We start from the raw sequence: 24,618 nt of genomic DNA, 5'->3' as shown, positions 1-24,618 counted from the left end.
CAACAATTATTACTCACTTCTTAAACCGTGTGGAGGCCTGCCACTACAGCAAAACTTCCTTATCATTAACAACTTAACTATCATAATTAAAAAGCCTATGAAACACATTCCGTAATCAACACTGGCCATGTTAGTCTGCGTACTATCTGAGCAAAAACCGATTTTTCGAGGATACGCATAAAGAGCGATTCGAATCAAGTTCAGCGAAATCTAATTTTGTCTATATAAACAGACATTTTAAACAGACGTCTTGTTTACAGATTTGTATATCTAATTTGCATTGGCTAAAAATTTCATTTTTATATACATATTTCAATTGTATACCACTAAGAGGAAGAGAAACAGAAAACATTACATGGTAAAATTTCGGTTTTATATCAATTATCACTAAGCTAAGAGATTCTGAAACTGGTTTCTTGAATTAATTGAATTTTTGGTTAACTTTAAAGAAAGTACAAGCTGAATATAGCCGCAAATGTCAACCATGGAACAAAATATTTCGGTTTGGCAGCGTTGAGATGTTTTTATAATGCATATATGTCGTATGCTTCAAATAGAAAGATAAAAAGCTTTTAAAAGGTACATTTTAATTATATTATTGTATGAATTCTGCAATTTTTAATTTATATAAAACAATAACGAGTAAATATTTGTCTTTTGAGATTAATTGCGAACACTGTTGACATTTGCGGCTATATTCAGCTTGTACTTAATTTTGACAACGATTTTCGGATTGCAAATTGAAAAGTCACAACAAATTTAAACTATCAGTCTCATTAGAATTAATTGTGGCTTAATCCCATATAAACATATTTAATTTATTGGTGTTGTAAAGGCACATCAGTGCTCTGAAAGAGAGCTGGGCGTTCTTAAGTAAAGAGTTTTTTATCAAATAATGATTTCCGACATTATTAACAAGTTTTTTCCAGTTTAAGTTACTATTTGAATAGTAAGCAAGCGTAATATGAAAGAATTTATTGATCCACTACTCCTTCATGACAATTGATTGTAGAAAATAACATTTAATAATTGTTTGAAGTTTCGATTTTAATTCTGGAAATCGTTTTCAATTTTTTTTTCTTATAAGGAGGTTATTCACATGTCAATATTAAAAATGTTAATGTATCGTCAAACCTTAACAGGATTTGCCACGACAATCTAAAATAATTACACTTTCTTTAATGTTAAACAACAAATTATTACACTTACGCATAAAATGTTCTCTCCTACAACATATGAATCTGATAATTACCGCTGTAATTATAATTATAAAAATCACTAAGAAAGTCACGCCGTAATAAACATCGCCCATGTTAGTCAACGCACCAACTGAACAAAATATAATTTTACTAGGATATTGTATACATTACTTTACGGCGAGTGAAGTACAACAAAAATCTAAATTTATCTTTATAAACAGACAATTCACACACATTCGTTTTTCAGATTTTTATTACAAATTCCCATAGATTTATTTATATAGTAACCACTATTAAAAAAAAAATTAAACATGTTAAAAACATTATGATGAGTTTTAATAAGGACTTTCGAAGTTTGACAGTTGTTGAAAGGGGCCATTTTGTGAAGCCAGAAATGAAATCTGTCATTTATTCAGAATGTATTTTGTATGTGCACTACTCAACAATTGAAGTGGATAATTTTAAAATTCCTAAAATTATCATATAAAACTATTTTTAAAATAATTGCCTGCACTACACTTTACATGCTATCTTTATTGCCAATATTTTTTGTATGTGGTTTTTTTCTCCCTATTCTCATCGGCCCTTATCTCGTACAAAGGGAGACATGTTCCAAACATGAATATATCATTCGTATAAAAGTGCTTGTATTGACTTTACCAGTTACACAGTCAATAAGTCAAGAAATCTATTTATCACAAAAACATTATGCCGCAAAGAAGTTTAGAACTAGTGCAGCTTGAGCCATTAGTTCGTTGGATCCAACAAGGCATAACTCAACAAGAGGTTGCTATGAGGCTAAATGTGTCGCAAAGTGAGATAAGTCGTGCATGGAATCTACAACTCGTCGTCAAGACCGTTTTGTAGTTCTAACGGCAAGAAGAAACCAAACATTCACGGCTTCCAGAATTAACAGTATCTTCAGGCTTGCTACTGGATGAGCGATTTCCAGTCAAACTGTCCGAAGACGGTTACATGCATCCAATTTAAGGGCTAGACGGCGCGCTACACATCCACGACTAACTAGGGAGCAGCGTGCATGCAGATATCGCTGGGCGATGGAACACTATCAGTGGAATTTCGAAAATTGGAGGAATTGTCTCTTTACTGACGAGTCCAGATTTCGTTCGTATACGAATGATGGCGGATGGTGTGGAAGGAAAGAGGACAGCGTTACAATGAAAATTTGAGAGTCCCAACCACTCTTTTTGGAGGTGGACCGGTTTGGTGGAGGTGTTATGGATTTTCTGTTCTTTTGTATGGTGTGGAGACATGGACTTTAAATAAATAAATTGGAAGTATTTGAAATGTGGACATATCGAAGAATGCTGAGAATCTCCTGGACAGACAGAATAACCAATGAAGAAGTACTAAGAAGAATGGAGAACAGCAGGGAGATACTGGATTCCATCAAAATAAGAAAACTACAATATCTGGGTCATATAACACGTGATGACAGATATGAATTTCTAAAACTAATAATGCAGGGAGAGATTCAAGGAAAGCGCTGCATAGGTAGAAGAAGAATGTCCTGGCCGAGAAACCTCAGAGAAAGGTTTGGATGCAGCTCAAGTGCACTCTTTCGGGCTGTAGTGTCAAAAGTTAGAATAGCAGTGAAGATTGCCAACCTTCGTCGCGGAGATGGCACGTAAAGAAGAAGATAAAGGATATAAAATATGCGGACTAATCCACCACGCGTAAAATGGATTAAAAGAGGTCTACCAAGTATATGTATGTGTATGCCAATATTAATGATGTGGAGAAAATTAATTAGAAGAATTTTTAATTTGTATGTGAAGAACGATTTCAAAATAAACGTATCTTCAACTGAAAATGATGTTAATTCGCATTAAAGATAGTAAATAATATAAAAATTAAACAATAAAATGGGTTCATAACAATATAAAATACATATTATTTTCACAATGGTATATATACAGCAAAAATGATAACTCACTTATTATTTGACCTCTTTGTCTTCGTCGTCGTCTTCTACAACATATTAACATTAAAACCTGTGCTTTAACTATCAATGCCAAGAAAACGAAAATAACAACTATACCCCGATTATATTCAACCATCTTATTCAGCGAACTAACAAAATCTAATCTTTAGGAAATAACTTTCCATTATCGTATAGTTTAGGACCAGCCTATACCATTTCGTTAAAAACCACACCAATCCGATCCTCACTTCCTGATTTACTCAAATAAAAATAATTCAGTTCATTCGCAAACCACACATGATATTCAAAAATGTTTTTTGATAACAATAATTATACTAGAAATAAAATAAAGTTAATAAAATTCATGACGTCTAAACTTTAATCACTTATCGGTTGTCTAACTTTATCAGTTCTTGCATTGTGCCACTCTTTACGAAGGCGACGAAATGGTGTTTTTTAAATGAGTCGTAACGAATATAGCGTTCGCATACCGCGTGCATACCGTTTGGCTCGTATATGTGTACCGAGCTTTAGGACACGCGCTCGTCGTAATTTTGACGTGACTATTTAAACTTATGTGAAAATGAATACCGAAGTACGTGAATCAAAAGATAGACTTAAAAAAGTGTAAAAACTGTTCAACGTTGAAGTGTGAAATAGCTCGGAGGCAAGGTATAAAGTACATATGTATATAAATTATAAAGGAAATAGGGTTTCCAACATTAAACAAGGCGAAAGTTGCGAGTGTGTTCTTCTGGCAGAAAATTTGTGTATAAAGAAGCTTTTGTGAACTTGCATCGGATAACAGACAACAGAGTACGTTTCTAACATTCTTTTTGTCCTCTCTGTGTCAGATCTTGTTTCTGCCGCGTATGTCATTATTGGTCTTCTTCTTCGTCTTCTCGTAGCACTACAACCCGGGGTGGGGTGTGCACTGACTGCACAACTTCCTTCCATCTTAAACGGTCGTCCATAATAGTTGGGTCAGTGGGCAGCCCCATTGTTCTTAGATCTGACCATATATTGTCTCTCCATCGCATTCCTGGACGTCCTAAGGGTCTTCTTCCTGTGGGGACTTCCTCCCATATTAACTTGGCAAGTTGTGGACTTACGTCTTAGGAGTCCATAATTTGACTACTAATAATGTTCATATGAATGTTTGGAACGAAACACAAGCATCACTAGGACCTCAAGAAATAGGATCCTGTTTACTGCATTATTTTAAAAATGTTGTTACAACAAAAAATGTAATTAGCCCAGTCTGGTTAAAAAAAAGGTGGAAAAATGTTTCGCAGATATCTAAAGCTTTTAAGACATAGGTGGGGGATACTAGATGATGAATAGATGAAAAGATACTCCTAGTTTTACCTTGCGTTTTTTTTAAGCAATAATTTATGGTCACAATTTGATTTTTTGTCCATAAATTTTTTCCCTTATATTTTAAATAAACAATATTTATGTTATTTTTTTATGTCAAGAATATCTTTCTTCTCCCGTTTTTTTAATTAAAATTTATAAGTAATTTACAGAGATATTTGCAAAAAAGCAGTTTTTTTGCACTAATTTATAAGTTTTATTAATTTATTTATTAACAAAATAAAATGTTATTAATACATTTAAACATCAAGAAATTACTATCTTTTAGATTTGTGCGAAATTTACCCCCGATCAGTCAAATATTTTATAAGTTATTTAATTTGTTTATCCCTGAGGCTAATTATTTAAACTATTGAGCTTGCCCTATGCATGATGCTAGACACATTCAGCAAATTTCATAGGATTCTTTAAGACTTAGACTATCTCAGAAGTTAAATGCATATTGAGTTTTCATCGAAATTATTTACAAAATAAACGTTTGAAAAAGGGGTATGTTTTTTACTTATAAACAATTGTAATAACTTCTATATTTTTCAAGCTACAGACTTGTACGTACAACCATTGGATAGCTGGTAAAAAGCTCACATTAAAAAATAAAAAACCTTCTATGACCAATAGGATCGAAGTTAGTGACTATTTTTAAAAAAATCATATCTCCATTGTTTATAAACATTAAGAAGTAAAATTTGCACAAATTTTGAATGAAAATCTAAACTTTATATTGAAACTTATAGCTATAAAAGTTATCTAATTTTTCGAAACGACGGTACTTTCGAAATATCGACATAGGAAAGTGGAGAGGATATCTGTTTCAGCTCCGTTTTTTTTTCGGCATCGGAACTTCAAATTGCAACACGTAGGAAAAATTTACATTATCTTGGCTTCCTTTGCAGCTGCAAGCCTCTTTTTTTATTCTGGGGTAGCTCGTCGAAATATGAATAACTACATAGTTTTCACTGGCCGGAAAATATGGGAAAACTCGGAAAAATTGAGTCCATTTGAAATTCACCCTAAATACTTACTTTTTTTTAATTTGCTCGAATAGTCTGTCGCAGTATTAATAATGATGACATAAGTTTCACTCCCCATAAATCTCGGAAAATCCCGGAAAATCAACATATATTTTTTCATTTTATATCAATGATGTAATAATACTTATATATTTTATAAATTAAATTTCAGGTAATTTTTTACACATTATATTATTATATTCCTTATATTAATTATAATTGTTTGTATTTTTATAATTAACAATATTGATTTTTATTCTATTTTTTACAAATATGATATACAATATTAATCTAATCTGCCTTACTGCTTTGATAAAATAAGTCGATTTTTTCATCACTTGCCTTATTAAATTTTGCAATGTTTATTGAACTTTACTTTTCTTATTTTCTTTACATACATTGGTTTAAAAGTTAAAATTTGGTTCATTTATTCGACTTCACTGTCAGGTCTGAACCTTTTTGTTGCAGGTTGTTTGTCTTCACTTATTAAGTCAGTCTTTCCATACATTAACATATTAATGGGCGATCTTAATGCCAAAGTAGGTCAAGGTAAAATAGGAGAACAAGTAGGAAAATATGGGCTTGGAAACAGAAATAACAGAGGAGATCGATTGATTCAATTTTGCCAAAGTGAAGACTTCGTAATAACAAATACCTTTTTCAAATTAACTCCTCGACGGTTATATACATGGACATCTCCACAACATACCAAAGAAAAAATAGTGAGAAATCAAATAGACTACATTATGATAGCAAGGAGGTATCATAATGCTGTTAAATGTACTAAGACGTACCCAGGAGCTGATATAGGCTCAGATCATAACCCGGTAGTTACTGTGATAGAGGCGAGACCAAAAAAGATTAGAAGACCACACAGAAAGGCACTAGATTTAAATAAACTTAGAAACAAAAATATACGACAAGAAACAGGAGAAGAAATAAATGAAAACCTCCGTTCAGCGCAGCAACAAATTAACGATACAAACAACGTTAACCAAAAATTAAAGTACATAAATACAGCTATACAAACAGCAGGAAGAAACATCTTACAAAAACAACAACAAAGAAGAAGGGGTGGATGACACAAGATATACTAGACTTGATGGAACAAAGAAGAAAGATGAAAAATTACCCAGACAAATACAAAGAAATAAATAAACACATAAAAAAGAGAATAAAAGAAGCCAAAGAGGAGTGGATTAAAGAACAATGTGAAGAAATGGAAACCTATGAGAAAAAGTACGATGCGTTCAATATGCACAAAAAAGTAAAAGAGATAACAGGAAGCATAAAGAAACGCCAAATAGGTAAACTTAAAGACAAAGATGGAAATCTTATTGTAGATCTAGAGAATAAAATAAAAAGATGGACAGAATACCTGAATGAATTATTTGAAGACGATAGAAACAACTTAACTCAGATAATCAATGCAACTGGGCCAGACATATTGAAAGAAGAAGTAGAATCCGCAATAAGAAACGCTAAAAATGGAAAAGCAAATGGACCTGATGAAATTCCTACAGAACTGTTGAAGCTTTTGAATGATAAATCCGTAACCATAATATTAAATTTTGCAGCAAGGAGCTAAAACAGTTTCCCCTCCACTTTCCTATGTCGATCTTTCGAAAGTAACTTCGTTTCGAAAGGTTTTAAGTTTCGAAAAATTGGATGAATTTTATAGCTATAATAATATAAATAGCTATAAATAATAATAATATAGCTATAAAATTCAATATAAAGTTTATATTTTCATTCAAAATTTGTGCAAATTTTACTTCTTAATGTTTATAAACAATGGAGAAATAATTAACAAAAAAATTGTCGCTAACTTCGTTCCTATTCATAGAAGGTTAAATAAGAAGATAAATTATTGTTTATCTTCTTATTTAAAAAAAAACGCAAGGTAAAAATAGGAGTATCTTTTTATCTATTTATCATCTAATAACCCCCACCTGTGTCTTAAAAGCTTCAGATATCTGCGAAACATTTTGCCGTGAAATCGATGATTTTTGTATAACCAGACTGGGCTAAATACTATATTCCGATCAATGCGGAGGGCAGAACCGTAACATTCAAACGGCTGTCCTTTGCGATTTTATTGTGTCACATCCCCATATTGTGGTGAAAAATATTGATCACAAGTTTTTAGTCAGCGGACATTCTTACCTTGCCTGTGACCAAGATTTCGGAGTAATAAGTAGGCAAAAAATTTTTTTTAAAGATATCTACGTACCTAACGACTGGATAAAAGTAATAGCACATGCCCGAAAGAAAGCACATTTTACGGTAATAAAGATGACAGGAAACGATTTTTATTCTACTAAGAAATTAGTAAGAAATATAACAAATCGCAAACTTGATACACAAAAATCAAAAGTCCAATGGTTACAGATTCAGTGGTTGCAATACAAGAAAACAAATCCATTTACAATTTACTACAAATACAGCAATAATGCAGATGTTCTCTATTACTCACTAGATGTCAAAAAGAGGACATCCAGGGAAATACTTCAGCTAGATTATCTTTATCCCGATGGACATCCAATAACCGAAGCAAAAAAAAAAGATCTTTTGGAATTTCTTCTTCTTAAAGTTCCATCTCCTATCGGAGGTTGGATATCATACCGGCTATGGTCACTTTGTTGACTGCTGCTCTGAAAAGTTGTAGTAAACTACAGTTAAACCATTCAAAAATTTTTCAAAACCTTTTGGAATTACTTTCATTTATACCTCCAATACATCATGGATTTTACACAAGCACCAGAACAATAAGATCCACTATACAGCAAGAAGAAGAGGTCATTAGCGATGAAGATTAAGTATTTTTGTTACTTTGTTTTTTAGTAAGGCATATTTTCAACATTGATCTTGATTAATTGAATTGTACTCTAGGTCTAATCCACATTCCTATTAAAATTTTTTGCATACTGATGCAAAAGCGGTCTAATCCACAAAAAAGCTTAAATTTTTATATTTTTGTTAAATATACTGCAAGATCTTCGTGTCTTTTGTTATTAGTTAATGATTTGTAAATAATGACTACCTTTTGGCATCATATTTTAATTTTATAAAATTTCAAAAAAAAACGCATATATTCTTGATTTATGTAAATCCATTATTCAATATTTGGGGTTAGCCCACTCTTGCTCTCATAGCCTCATATAGAAGAGTTGTTTAACGACAAACGAGACCAAATAGATAACGAATATTTCGTTGAAGAGACTGGATCAGAAATAAAAGAAAGTGAAGTAAAACACACAATTAAAAGAATGAAAATTGGGAAACCAGTAGGACCAGACGAAATACCGACAGAAATATTGTAACTTATCGCCCACTGCAATATACATGTTATTGTCGAATTATTTAATATCATATACAGAACAGGTATATTACCTAAAGAATGGCTTCTATCAACATTCGTGACTATGCCGAAAAAGAAAAATAAAAGACAATGTTGCGATCACCTTACCATCAGTCTAATGTGCCACATACTAAAAGTATTCCTAAAGATTATTCATCGTAGAATATATAAAAAGTTAGAACAAGACATTGGACAAACTCAGTTCGGATTTAGAAATGCTCAAGGAGCCAGAAAAGCATTATATGCAATAAATGTGCCAATACAGAGATGTTTAGATGTAAACCAGGACATCTATGTCTGCTTTCTAGATTATAACAAGGCATTCGATACAATGAAACATTATCCGTTAATAAAAAAAAATAAATCAAAAAATAAAATTGCCAATATTAATGATGTAGATAAAATTAATTAGAAGAATTTTTAATTTGTATTTGGAGAACGATTTCAAAATAAACGTATCTTCAACTAAAAATGATATTAATTCGCATTAAAGATAGTAAATAACATAAAAATGACACAATAAAATAGCTTCAGAACAATATAAAATACATATTATTTTCACAATGGTATATATTTTATAAAGCAAACATGATAACTCACATATTCGTCTGGGTCGTCTTCTACAACATCGATATATTAAAACCATTCCTATACCTACCAATACTAAAATACCAATAAAAACTATTCCAGGATTAATTTCATCCATCTTATTCACCGAACTAACAAAATATAATCTTTAGGAAATGTAAAAATTAACTTTACATTACCCTATAGTTTAGGACCAGCCTTTACCATTTCGTGAAAAATCACACTAATCGGATCCTCAGTCCGTGATTTTACGCTAATAAAAATAATTCAGTGCATTCCAAAACCACTCATATCCGGGATATTCAACAATGATTTTTGATAACAATAATTATACTAGAAATAAAATAAAGTTAATGAAATTCATGACGTCTAAACTTTAATCACTTATCGGTTGTCTAACTTTATCAGTTCTTGCATTGTGCCACTCTTTACGAAGGTGACGAAATAGTTTTTTTGTAAATGACTCGTTAGGACACGCGCTCGTCGTAATGTTGGCGTGACTATTTAAACTTATGTGAAAATGAATACCGAAGTACGTGAATCAAAAGATAGACTTAAAAAAGTGTAAAAAACTGTGAAGTGTGAAATAGCTGGGACGCAAGGTATAAAGTACATATGTATATAAATTATAAAGGAAATAGGGTTTCCAACATTAAACAAGGCGAAAGTTGCGAGTGTTTTCTTCCGGCAGAAAATTTGTATATAAAGAAGCTTTTGTGAACTTGCATCGGATAACAGACATCAGAGTACGTTTCTAACATTCTTTTTGTCCTCTCTGCGTCAGATCTTGTTTCTGCCGCGTATGTTATTCTTGGTCTGATGAGTGTTTTGTAAATTCTGCCTTTCATTGCTTTCCCGATATTTTTATTTCTCGATATTGTTTCATTCAGGCAACCTGCGGCTCTGTTTGCTCTATTCACTTGATCTTCCACTTCGGTTTCGAGCTTTCCGTAGCTAGATAATGTGATACCTAGATATTTAAACTCCATCACTTGATCTATTATCTGACCTGCCAGCTCCAATTTACATCTTAGTAAATTTGCTGTTGTAACCATGCATTTTGTCTTTTTTGGGGAAATTAACATGTTAAATTTTCTGGCGGTTATATTAAATTGGTGCAGCATACGTTGTAAATCATCTTCACTTTGAGAGAGTAGTATTGCATCATCTGCATAGCAGATTATTTTAAGTTATATCTCTCATTTGGTGTCACTTTTTTTAGTTCTTACTTTTGTATTATTTCATCCATAATCCGGTTGAACAATAGAGGACTCAGAGAATCTCCCTGTCTTATCCCATTGCCAGTCACTTAGTTCTTCTTCTACTTTTACTTTTATTGTGTTGTTTTGGTAAATACACTAACATGCAAAAAAACGCAACGAAGAAAGTTTTAGTCAAATTCAAAGTATTTTAGTTTTTTTATTTTTAGCTCTATTTTGATGTTTTTTTTGGCACACTGTGTAAAAATTTATAAATTTTAATTTAGTATAGTGAGTTTTTTAATAAAATTTTGTATTTGACTTATTATACAGGGTTAATCGAAAGGTGGTTTTTTATCCTAACTTTGAAACATCCTGTGGAATAATTCCGTTAGCGGATTTTCGTAAAACCTTGTTTTTCGGTTGCAATCATGTCTTCTAAGTATTATGTTTTTTGTTTCATCTGAAAATATGGATTGGTTCATTTTTAGGAGCAAAATGGCTTGCCACCCACAAGCAGTGGCACTCCCAGAATTTGTCTGAAGGGGGGGGAGTTGAAATTTTTTTATGCTACCTCCATTTTGAGTCCCTAAAATTTGGGTTTTAGTTTAAATTAAAGTACTAAAGATAGCAATGCCAAAGATTCAGGTATCTATTATCCTACCTACCAACTAAAACCACCCTTTTACTTGTACTCAGTTGACTGTCGCACTTAGTGGGGTGCCGCTGTAAGGATCAACAACATTTTTGGAACACCCCATTCTCTTATCTAGATCTTATTTATTGTTTTGAAGCTATTTTCTTGTGGCATTTTAAAGTGGCTCTTGGACAGAGCACGTGACCAACAACGAGGTGCTACAAGAAATTCTCCTGGTTGAAGAATCTAAGAGACTGGACAGGCATGGACACACATTCGATACTAAGAACAGCTCAAGATAGAGACCAATTTGCTGTAGTTATAGCCAACCTTCACTAATGGAGAAGGGACCTTAAGAAGAATTTTAAAGTAATTACTATTTTAATGAGAATAAGCCACAATTGAAGGTTAAAATAAGTTTATTGACGTTTGACATTAATCCAACTTGTAAATACAATACATTTTGGAGAAGGCTATCGCCGTATTCCCGTTCTCCTCCGCCAATCCTTCCGGTCCAAGGCATGCTCCTCCTCCAAATCTCTCGATTCTATCGCTCTTCTAATTCCTTCATTCCATGAGTGTTGAGGTCTACCTCTTTTTCTTCTTCCAGGGCTTCCATTTGTGAAGTTTTTGGAGCCAAAGTTCGTCAGGCATTCTCAATGTGTCCAAACTATTTTGAACCTCTTCTTTCTATTCTGTCAATGACCGTTTCTGCAGCATTCATGTTATTTCTTATATATTCGTTGGTCTTCCTTTCCTGCCATGATGTTCTAGCACTTCTTCTCAAATAACCCATTTCAACTGCCAACAATCTTCCCTTCAGGTCTGCATTAATTGTCCATACTTCAGAGCCATAACAAAGAACTGGTTCAACCATGGTTTGCCCTATTCTTTTTTTGTTCCTTTTGGAAATGTTGCCATCCCACCATAAGGAGTTCAGACATCCTACAATTTTACGTCCCTGATTAATTCGGTATTTATAGACGCTTTATCATAAATTCTAGATCATAAGAATCTTGAGCTAGGACGACTTGGTCATCCGCAAAGTTCAGAGAGAATAGTACCTCATTTTTTATGGGGATTCCTATTCTCTGGCAGTGGTTTTTCCAATTTTGGATGGCTAATTCAATATATAAATTAAACAGTAAGGGTGACATACTGCATCCCTGTTTTAGTCCTTTAGTTACTTTTATTGGCTCTGGTAGTCTATTTCCGATTTTTAGGTAAGTAGTGTTATCCCTGTATACTTCTGCGATTATTCCTAAAAGGTATGGACTAATGTAGAGTTGTTGTAAAGCTTGCCACAATTTAAGTCTTGGAACTGTATCATACGCCTTTTCTAGGTCGATGAAGGCTAGATGTACTTCGGTACCGACGGCTATTCTTTTTTCTATTAATTGTTGGAGAATAAACAAGTTATCAGTGCAAGATCAAAGATTCAAACGTCAATAAACTTATTTTAACTTTCAATTGCGGCTTATTCCCATTAAAATAGTAATTAGATCATATCTGTCATTGGCTCGGTTGGTCTTTCTCTTCTTCTTTCTTTTTAATAACTGCTCGGATGTAATTGTGAACACTATTCCATCCCTCCGTTCTTCCCTTTATCTTCACGATCAAGTCTCTTACAGTCACAGGGTTCATACCTATTTCTTTATACATTCTGCAGTATAGGCATTTATCTGTATCTGTCTTTCTGAACCAATAAAGATACGCCCTAAAACAGAAAATCTACCAAGTCCATTCGGCTCAGGATCAGCATCTTGGTCCACTGGGCAACATCTTCCTTGTTGTTCCATTCTTCTTGCCATCTTTCCATTGATCTTTCTCTTTCTTCTTTTTTTATAGCTGTTGTCAAATGGTCTCTTCTCTCGTAGAAATGTCTCTTTTCTACTGCTAACACATGCAGAGGAACACAACCCGTGATAATCCACAAGGCCGCCGCAGATACAGTCCTGTAGGCGCATGCTACTCGCAATAGACTCGTTCTGTCTACTTTTGTCATAAGCCTAATATTAGGTATCTATATCTAAATATAATGAAAAGTATTATTAATTATGTGTGTAAAAGACAAGTTACATTTTCATACTATTCTTTATATATTTTTTACTTTATATGCTCTGGGGGGGATTTAACCCCCAAACCACCCCTCCCCCTCGCCCCGGGTGCGCCACAGCTCACAAATTACGACTTTTCCTATTATCACCATTATCTTTTGTATTAATTTGAAATACGACGATGGGGGCTTTGGTGATTGATATCGAAGGAATGTCATATCGAAATCCCTGAAGCACTGTATTTAAATAATGATTAAAAGCAACGACATGATCTTGGTTTTAATGAACAATGATAACAATAACAAAACATAAAAAAAAACTACTAAAAAATAACTTAATACTTTGTATTCCCTCCCCTAGCCTCTATAACTGCCTGTACACGTCGGCTCATGCTGTCTATGAGGTTGCGAATATCATCTTGCTGGATGTTTTGCCATTCCTCTTCTAGAGCCAAGCGAAGTTCGTTAATTAAGGCTGGTGCGACTTCGCGACCTCTAATATTTCTTCCAAGCATGTCCCAAACGTGCTCTATTGGGTTCAGATCTGGCGAACACGCTGGCTAGTTCATTTTATTAATACCAACTTCCTCTAAATATTGCGTGACACACATTGCAGAGTGGGGTCGCGCATTATCTTGCATTAATAGAAAATCATCGCCGATATATTGAGAAAAGGGTGCAGTCAACGAACCCTCAATAAATACCAATTCAGTGTGCGCCTTTCAGGATATTCCTGCCCATACCATCACCGAACTCCCCATGGCTAACGCGGGGACTGAAAGCGCACTCCCAAAATCTCTCTCCAGTTCGACGCCATACTCGTTCTCTCCCATGTGATGAGCGAAGACAGTATCTCGACTCATCCGTAAAAAGATCATTACTCCACTGTGATAAATTCCAATGTAAATGTTCCCTGAAAAATTGTAGTCTAGCCACTCTGTGCCGTGGAAGTAATTTGGGCACAGTTGCTGGTCTGCAACTTTGCAAACCAAATTCATGTAATCTTCGACGAACTGTAAATACACTTAAATTATTGCCTCGAACCTCCTGAATCTGATTTCTTGTTTGCACCGCTGTTAAATGACGATCCCGCAAGGCGTTGACTCGTATAAAACGATCCACTATCCTTTGGATGATAGGATATACCAGGAACCAGATATCGTAAAACACATAAAGATAGGACGTCTGAGGTGGGTAGGCCATGTAATGCGGATGGAGCAAACCGACCCAGCTAGAAAAACGCTCCTTGATAGACCTATTGGTCAAAGAAGAAGAGGAAGACCCAGAACAAGATTCCTAGATAACATCGATGAAGACATGAGAAATATGGAAATACGTGCTTGGCGGAGGAAGGCGATGGATAGGGACGACTGGAGAAAAATTCTTGGGGAGGCTAGGACCCACACAGGGTTGCAAAGCCAAAATGATGATGATGATCCTTTGGATGATAGAGCGATGAGTGTGTAGTACTCTAGCCACATATTCATAATTTCGCCCATCTTCAACCAGAGCAACGGCTTTGGCACAATCTTCGACACTCAACACAAATGATCAATCATAGGAAAACAAAATGTAAGTGTCAATATGACATAATGATAATAGTCACCAAAGCCACCTAGTCGTATTACAAAATAACTCCAAAATAATCATAATCAAAAAAGTCCTAAATTGTGGGTGGCAAATTCATTTGGCTCTAAAAAATGAACCAAGGCATATTTTGATATAAAACAAAAAACACAATGCTTAGGAGATAAAGTTGAAACCGAAAAATAAGGTTTTACGAAAATTCGCAAACAGAATTATTCCACAGGATGTTTCAAAGGTAGGATAATAAAACCATGTTTTAATTAACCCCGTACAGTAAGTCAAATATTAAATTTTATCAAAAAACTGACTATAAAAAATTAAAATTTATAAATATATACACAGTGTGCTAAAAAAATCATCAAAATAGGGCTAAAAATAAAAAAATTGAAATACTTTGAATTTCGCCAAAATTTTCTCCGTTGCGTTTTTTTGCATCCGAGTGTAGTACATACGAAGTAATCAAACAAAATAATTTGGTTAATTGATATTTTGAGAACCGTTTCCGAAATGCAAATCGAAAGGTCAAAATAATTCCCATTGTAATTCATTTCCATTAAAGATATTGTAAATATATAACTTAAAAATGGCACAAGAGAATAGCTTCACAACAATATAAAATACATATATTATTTTCACAATGATATATATATATATTAAAACTGATAAAGCAAAAATGATAACTCACATGCAAACTTTTGTCGTTTTCTGCAACATAGGCATATTAAAACCATTAATTTAACTATAACTATTATTATGGATATGAAAACTATTCCAGGATTAGCATCAGCCATCTTATTCAGCGAACTAACAAAATATAATCTTTAAAAATATGTAAGATGATGAACGGAGTGAAGTACAGCATAATCTATTTTTATCTTTGTAAACAAACTCACACAGACGTTCTTTTAACAGTTTATTTTTTTTACTTTTAAACATGTCATTTTCATACTTAATTTGTTATTACTAAATAAGAAGAGAAACTACGTAGCAACTCATTTGAAAAGTAACTAGTTTCCTCACAAAATATAATCCTTCTTATATATATATATATATATATATATATATATATATATATATATATATATATATATATATATATATATATATATATAATATCCCCCCTTAGAGACTAAAAGACCGTGAAAGGGTATTTAGTGAGTTACAAATCACTCAAATCTTTTATGGTTCGTTTTAAGGGTATTTCTTTATCTTTTATTATTGTTCTGAAGCTATTTTATTGCGTGGCATTTTAAAGTAGATACTTTTTTTTTATTGAAACGTCAATAAACTTATTTTAATCTTCAATTCTGGCTTATTACCATTAAAACAGTATCTACTTCATCTATTATATTACATCAGGAAATTGTCGAATAATTCCAATCCATGTGACCCTATTGGGAATATACATAAATTTCGATTTATTATTCGAATCCGAATATACTAATCTAGGCGGTATCTGTAATAACGATTTTTGGGTGTAAAACATATAAAGCATATAAACGCAGTTGTTTGCATAAATAGCTCCAAAATATCACTATAAAATTATAAATGATACTTTCACTATGCGTGAGTTGTAAAATGTGGACTTAACTTTTTACGAGGATCTTAGAGTAGGGAATTCCACTCGTCAACAAAGTTTTTTGTGATTAACTTTTATCATTCATTAACTTTGAGTTTTTTATCGAAGTTAATCAATTTTCTTCATTTAAAAAAACGTTTCTTGGCTTATTTAAGATGCCACTGATGATGCTGTAGAAAGCGAAAGTATTTGGGCAAGATTTGATTATTAAAATTGTTCTCGATATTTGTCTTTATTTTTTCAAAGTTCATTTATTCGAGCATTCAACCTTATATCCATTTAATTGGACATTAAGTTTTAATGATCGAGATATTTGTATGATCTTTCACATATTTAATTTTAAGTTATAATAAAGGGTGAGTCAATACTATACTTACTTATCTTTATGGGTTTTTATTCATATCTCGAGTTCAACAAAAGCTGTCAACATGCGGTTTGTGCCATTTTGTTACGAATTTAATCCAGTTCCATTATAATTTACAATAAATAGGTATTTCCATTAAACATTTTGAAGAAAAACAAATTTTAATTTTTTCTATTCGAAAGTACCCTCTACCCATGACAATTTAAACTAAATGCAATTGTTTTATAGTAGATGTAAATTAAATCATCCACACTCTTTCTAATGACACTAATTTCGTTTAAAATCGGTTGATCCAAACCAGAGTTATTTATCCACAAATCACTCTACACAATCTACAGTCCCACTCTCCCCCGCCCTTTATTTGAAAAAATAAAAAAAAATACTTGATCAAATTTGTGCGGAATTTAGGCCTCTTTCTAGTTTACTTATTTAATACTTGGTATAATTGGGCATATTTCACAAAAAACTGGTTTTAAAATTTTTCTTCACAGGTTACGCCCCCTAGCGGTAAACCCAGAAACTTGAAAGTTATTTCCCGCGATGTCTCTTGGCCACTTTTACTACGAATTTTTTCTCTTAAAGTTATAACATGAATAGTTTCTGATATATAGCCAAGAGATCGGCTTATTGGATCACCCGGTACAGGTCCTCATAACTCACCCTGTATATTATTCTTTTGATGATAGAATAAAACCAAAAATAATTATTCACAGATAACCTTTAGCCGTTTTCTGCAACATAAACATTCTATCGGTATTACCAGGAAATGGTTAGTTGTATAATTAATACCGATAGAATGTTTTACCGTATGTTTAAAAAACTTAAAATGATATTTAAATTGTTTTCCATCATCATCAGAGAAAACGCTAGTAATCGAATCTAGCCAAATAGTAAGGTCTAATAACCCTTAGATTACAACATATTTATTGAACTTGTTAAATTTTAAAATTGATACGACACGTAGTCGATGTGGGAAATTATTAACGGCACTGTAAGTTTATTAATTTATCTATCACTAGCATAATTGATGCGAGCGCCATTCCATAATCAGGTACGAATAAATCATACATGTTCCAATTCAGTGCATCAACAACTGAACAAATAATAATAAATGAAATTAAAATAAATAATGTTAAATTTACTAGGATATGACTTTCATACCCCAGTTAAGTTATATTTTGTTGATTGTGGGTGCGCTGGCGGCGTTGCTATTAGTGGTGAAATTTCTTTAAATGTGGTGAAAATGAAAAAAAAACGACGACGTAGACATAAAGAGTGAAGATTGCTAAAAAAGTTTAATATTCTAGTGAAAATCTAAGCTATAATGAAGAAAAAATAAACCACTACAAATTAAAGTATATTGTATACCTAAAGATAGTTGTTTTTATACACAATAAAGAACTTCAGAGCAATATAAAATAGTATTCTTTTCACTGGTATATATACAGCAAAAATGATAACTCACTTGAAAAATTTCGTCGTCTTCTATAGAAACAATAGTAAATTAAAAACATTAATTTAACTATACATAGTACAATGGCTACTACAACCGTTCTAGGATCAGCATCAGTCATTTTATTCAGCGAAATAACAAAATTTTAGTGTTGCAGTGATCAAGAATTATTGCAGAATTTAGAATCAAACACTATATCAAGGTTAAAATGAATACCGGTTCTCGGTTCTCGAGAAAGTTTTCTATTCTTACTATAATATAGTTCTCGATTCTTGAAAGAATTCGATTCTGCTATCAGTAAAAATAATATAATCGTTAGGATGAGTATACATTAAGTTATACACAGTGTGGAAACCACTTATGGAATAAAGTTGTTTCTGTCCTTATTTTAAAAATATTTTATATACAGGGTGCGGCAGATAAACAGCCAATTAGAAATATCTCGAGAACTAAAATAAAGGTACCTGAATCATGAAAATTGGAACGAAGGGGTTTTGAAGAGTGACCTATTTAATGAAAATATTTTCATCTATTTTCTACTTCCGGTTATACCGGAAGTTGCTTAAAACTTCGTTTTTTTAATGGGACACCCTGTATACTTTTTAATTTTGGAAATATTCACGTTATTCTGAACATTTTTTGTTAATACTTCTCTATACCTATGGTGAACCGTTTTCGAGTTTTTATATTAAAATTACACTTTTCTACTGTGTATATAAAGTTCAATATCCTCTAATGTAATTTGAATAAAAGTTTAAATTCCTTAGGAACTTAATAACCACACAGCATTAACGTTTACAGTGTAAAATTGTCTTTTTCATTATTATACAGGGTGCTTTCAAAATTGGCATAAAACAGGCATCCTAAATTTTCGCCTAATTCCTTTTTTCAAATGTGGCAACCTGTATTTTTTGATTTATTATTTTAGAAAAACATGTTTTTCCCTATCGATCTGTATTAGTATTCCCTATACCTATCTCTTGTAGTTTTCAAATAAATTAACTTTACACATTTTTGTCACAAAAAAAATTTTTTTCATAGACTATGTTGTGTTAATTTACAACTTTCATATTGTAAGTTAAACATTGAACGATTAAAAATATGCTATCAAAGAAAATAGGCACTAGCTTGTTAATGTAATAAATGTTCAAAATGTTACCCATCAACATCCAGTCATTTATGAACTCTTTTAATCAGAGTTTCATTAGTAGCTCTTGATATTGATTCTCCATCTATTTCGGTAAGAACTTGAAGGACTTTATTTATTATACCTTTCCCAGTAATCACAGGTTCAGAGAATGACTTATTTTTAACATATCCCCAAATGTAGTAATCTAACAGTGACAACAGGATATTTGTGACCAGAGAAACCGATCTTTATTAGCTATCTGTCTATCGCTAAATATTTCATCAAGCAATGTGCCGACTCCTAGAATATTGTGAGCCGGTGCTCCATCTTGTTGAAACCAAACCGCGTTAGCCTTATTATTATGTAAAGCGTGCAGTGCTGGTAAAATTACTTGCCGTAAAATGTTGCAGTAACACTCTCCGTTTAAATTTTTGTCATAAATCATGAGAGAGACTATCTTATTATTTTTCACAGCACAAAAAACATTGAACTCAAATTATGCTTGAAATCTACTATCCCACGTGAACTGAGGATTTTCGTCACTTCAGTAGTGACTATTATGGCGGTTAAACATACCATTTTTTGTAAACTTCGATTCATCACACTAAATAATTTTTTTTGTAAAATCTTGATTTTGGTATTTTATTAAAACCCATTTACAAAATTCTACACATCTACATGAAAAACTTTTCATAGATTTTAAATCGGCCTATGATAGTGTCCTCAGAAATAAATTGTATGAAACCATGGATGAATTCCACATCCCTGATAAACTGATAAGAGTGGTTAAGGCTACAATGTGTAAAGTTGTTCGCAAAGTTGAAATACAGGGCGAAAAATCACAGGCATTTGAAACATATGTTGGGCTGCGACAGGGAGATGCGCTGGCGTGTCTCCTTTTCAACATAGCTCTGGAAAAGGCGGTCAGGGATGCCCAAATAGACAACAGAGGAAACATTTTTAATAAATCATCCCAGATTTTGGCATATGCAGATGATGTTGACCTAGTTGCCTGCACAACACGCAAGCTAGAAGAAATGTAAGAGAATGGCATCAACACCCAACAATAGAGCCAGAAACATCGGCCACCAATTCACGGTTGATAACTCTACCTTTGTAGTGGTGAACAAATTCACATACTTAGGCTCCCTGATCACCAAGGAGAATGTCATGACAGAAGAAATCAAGCGAAGAATAATCCTAGCAAACAAATGTTAATTTGGACTTAGTAGACATATGAGAAGCAGAAACTTCAGCCAAAAAACAAAAATAACCATATACAAAACCCTTATACAACCAGTGTTGACATATGGATCGGAGACATGGACCATTTCCAAGACAGATGAAAACCTCCTGTTTATATTTGAACAAAGGATCCTGAGAAGAATATTCGGTGGCATCTGTGAAAATGGTGTTTGGAGAAGGAGGTATAACTACGAGATATATCACAGATATAAACATATATTTGGTGGTAAAGACGTAGTATCTCTTATAAACATAGGAAAACTAAGATTGGCAGAACATCTGGCAAGATCACAGCAAAACAACCCTCCTAGAAGAATCCTTATGTCACAACCTGTGAGAAATAGAAGTAGGGGGGTAGGCCAAAACTCAGATGGAGGGATGGTGTAGATGAGGATGGTAAAAAAATAGGTGCAGCAAACTGGCAACAGTTGGCAATGGATAAAACTGACTGGCGTAATAGACTTGGGAAGGTCGATGCTCTTTTATAGGGCTGTAGCATCAATGATAATGATGTCCCTGTGCGTTTTTGATAAAGTACCCTGTATACTTTTTTGTTTTCAGAATCTACTTAACAACATCATCTTAAAAAAGTTTCTTATGAGGTATCTATTATGAATAATACAAGGTGAAATTTTGAAATTATGTATAATTTTCGTCAACATTAAATACATAAAATTTTTAAATTATTAATTTATCCCATTTTAAATAACGGTATTTTTTTAAATAAGCTAAATACATACATCAAATTTCTCAATATTTTGTATTTAATTTATATTGTATAATGTATATCCTCTTTAGAGATTAAAATATCCAAAAAGGGTAGTGAGTTATCACTCTCATTTACTATGGTCCATTTGAAATGTTTTTTTTCGTGTTTTATAATATGCAACATAAATATGCCCGATTATTCCAGTCCTTGTTACCATATTGGGAATACATCAATTTTGATATATTATACTCTACAATCCAACTATAAACGGCCAGATAATTAAGCTTGTTTTTTATTACATGTATATACATGTGGCACATCATTAGATGATGTTTCACTGAAGAATTAAAGCATCCATGATTTTTTCCATATTAACTCTTTTCTTATGAAAAAGTATCAGTGTACTGAAAGTGTTACACTTCTTAAAAACTTAATGTAATGCTAGTGTCATGTAATAGTAGATACAGGCCATATCAAAATCTTCATTGAGTGCATGAATATCCACTCGGTATCCAGAAAAATTTAATATTTGAGCTGAAATTATAGGTGACAAAATAATTGGACTCATTTTTATTGAAAGAAATGTAAATGGTGTGGCAATTAAAAAGCAGCATTATACCAAATAAAATAAGTATTTACCATTTGCTTTTTAATTCACAAATTTCATTATTCGAAACTTTCAGACAACAACAATACCCCAAACAACAGTTTGGCATTACTTTATGTTTACTAAAGTTTCATAGTTGTTTACTATGTAAATGACCTACTTTTAACACTACACAGATATCTAGATTGAACACAAAGATTTATTTTGAGTTGGTGCAGATTTTCAGTCCCATGATTAGCATAAATCTTTTACTACATCAGTTTCATGACACTTTTTTACTAATGTGCTCACAATATATCTTGTTATCCTAATATCATTCAATGATCCATGTAACTTTCACCAAAAATAATATTTTATTGAAACATGAGAGTTGTTATTGTAAATCTTAATGTTTCATTTTAATTTTTGTGGATATAATATTTAGCTATAACTCCAAAACTATGGCACTTATATATAGGGAGTATGACATGAAAAATACTCAATCTTTTATCAAAAAGAAAATATATAGAGTGATCCATTCCAAACAACAATGTACCTTATATTTCCAGAACACAGAGTTAACAATTTAAAAAATAGTTAAACACAAGATCTACTGGCAGCAACATTGAAAGGAGAAGTAAGACTAAAGGAAAAAAAAATTGGTTCATTCAAACGTTTTCACTTCTAACTTGTATCTACCTATATTGCTTAAGGTTCATTATTCAAATCCAAATTGGGTTTTGTCCTTTAATAAATACCTGCTTAAAAACTAGTATCACAAAGTATCTTTCTTTAAGGTATGAGAAATGTCTGTTGCCAGAAAAACTTATTGTAAATGAACTCTAAGGATTTAGATAACTGCCCAGATACCTGGACATCTTTTAAGAAACCTATTATACATTTTATTTGGGCCATAGTTGTTCTAGTTGGTCATATAATAACTTAAAAAGTTTTAAATTATAAGTAAATATTGTACAAATTTATGTAATAGGGACACATATTGTTTTTTTTTAAGTTTACTGTGAAACATGTTGAATCATTAACTGGAGCTGTACATTTCCTGCATAAAGTTTATAGTGGAATGATAAATCCATAATGTCCTCATTTCAGGTAGGCAAATTTAGTTAAGTTAAAATAAAATGGTATAAATGTGATATATTATCAAAGAATTATAGAAGGATATGCCTCTATATTCTTTGATATTATCCTCTGGTGTTTTGATACATGTATGATTCATCAGGCATGATTAATTGCTTATTAGTTTCTAAAAGGAGTTTATATTTATCATATTGACCAAATAAACAAGGGCAAAAATAGATATTATTTTCAAAAATGTAAAACTACAAAGGAATGTTGGTATTTTTTAATATAAAATTGTATTTTAAGGTTTAAGCACTTGAGGGCATGAAAAGAAAGATTAGATGGCTTTGACAGGATTATAAGTTGGGCAAGAATCATGTATCAAATTTGCTCACACTTTGAGTCCATTGTCATTGTTTAATAAAACAAAACTGAAAGGTCATGAAGGTGTCATATGTTTATTATTTTTTAACGGCCACGTGAATTAATCTATCGCAAAACTTGTACTAGTTAACTTGCACTGGCTCAATATACTTAATTAGTATGAAAAAGTAATACTTACATCCATAAACAGTGCCCTCGCGTTTTCTTTTGCAGCACCAACCACAAATAGTAAACAAAATAATAAAAATAACACACAAAGCAATCGGCATAAACACATCCATGTTGTAGAGTTTATTAGCTTTTACGTTAAAAACAAACTAAAAATTCAGAGAAGACTACTGCTTGTAACTTTTTCGGACGTGAAAAAGTAAAACGATGATTAGAAAGGTTATTTGATATAATTGTTAGCTAACTCGATTACAAAAGCTAATAACAATAATTGTCATCTTGATTATTCAGTATCTTAATTATATTTAAACTGTAAAAAATTTTAATAAGCAAATACAAACAAAATATTTGCTATTATTAAACTTTTTACAATGATAGAAAATGATAACGAACGGATGATAGTGAGGTGGGTGGAAGTGGAAAGAGTAACGATTAATCAGGAAAATTCAAGTAATCGATTATTTTATCTCGATCTCTCGATTTAAACTATTATAGTTCGTAATACAAATCGCGCGCAGATTATATATTTGTCCGAAGAGATATAAACTTCATAAATTTATTAATATTTTTTTATTAACATTTAGAGAACACCATATTTTGTCTAGATTATATAAATGTTTTGGGACAAAACTAGTATCGTCGTTACATACCCTATTGGTATGTTTGTGCATGTAATCTAAACAAACGTAAACATGTAAATTTAGCTGTTTAGCCGTTTGTAAATTTACTAAAATAAATATTATAATAAAAAGAATATTAGAACTCGTTGGCAATACTGAAAAACATAAAAAACATAGACAAACTTTTAAAGTTCCGGACACGAAGCAAATCAATTATCCTTAATGAGAATCGTTGGTATTTTGTTAAAAATATGGTGAAAAAATGAACAAAAAATCGTATCCAGAAATATTAAGGAAAAAACCAATCGGTTTACTAGAAGCAGAAGAAGAAAAGCAAACATC

General features: G+C 32.2%; 1 protein-coding gene across 6 annotated transcripts in view; it reads right to left on the bottom strand.

Moving 5' to 3' along the window:
- The window catches only part of LOC140449241 (uncharacterized), a 130,269-nt gene extending 106,204 nt beyond the window's left edge, over positions 1-24,065 (bottom strand). Inside the window, exon 1 of one of the 6 annotated variants that reach the window (XM_072542443.1) lies at positions 23,667-24,065. In XM_072542443.1, coding sequence (XP_072398544.1) covers positions 23,667-23,769 — 103 coding nt within the window. In that variant the 5' untranslated portion in view covers positions 23,770-24,065. Of the gene's footprint in view, positions 1-1,209; positions 1,330-3,156; positions 3,296-9,492; positions 9,671-15,644; positions 15,752-18,367; positions 18,506-23,666 lie in introns of those variants that run through there. The other 5 variants (XM_072542439.1, XM_072542442.1, XM_072542441.1 and 2 more) reach the window with 5 other exon arrangements.
- Between the last annotated feature and the right edge of the window lie 553 nt (positions 24,066-24,618).

Source organism: Diabrotica undecimpunctata, chromosome 8, assembly GCF_040954645.1.
Source record: "Diabrotica undecimpunctata isolate CICGRU chromosome 8, icDiaUnde3, whole genome shotgun sequence".
In the NCBI taxonomy this organism is placed as follows: domain Eukaryota; kingdom Metazoa; phylum Arthropoda; class Insecta; order Coleoptera; family Chrysomelidae; genus Diabrotica; species Diabrotica undecimpunctata.
This window is presented reverse-complemented; position numbering and strand designations above follow the sequence as displayed.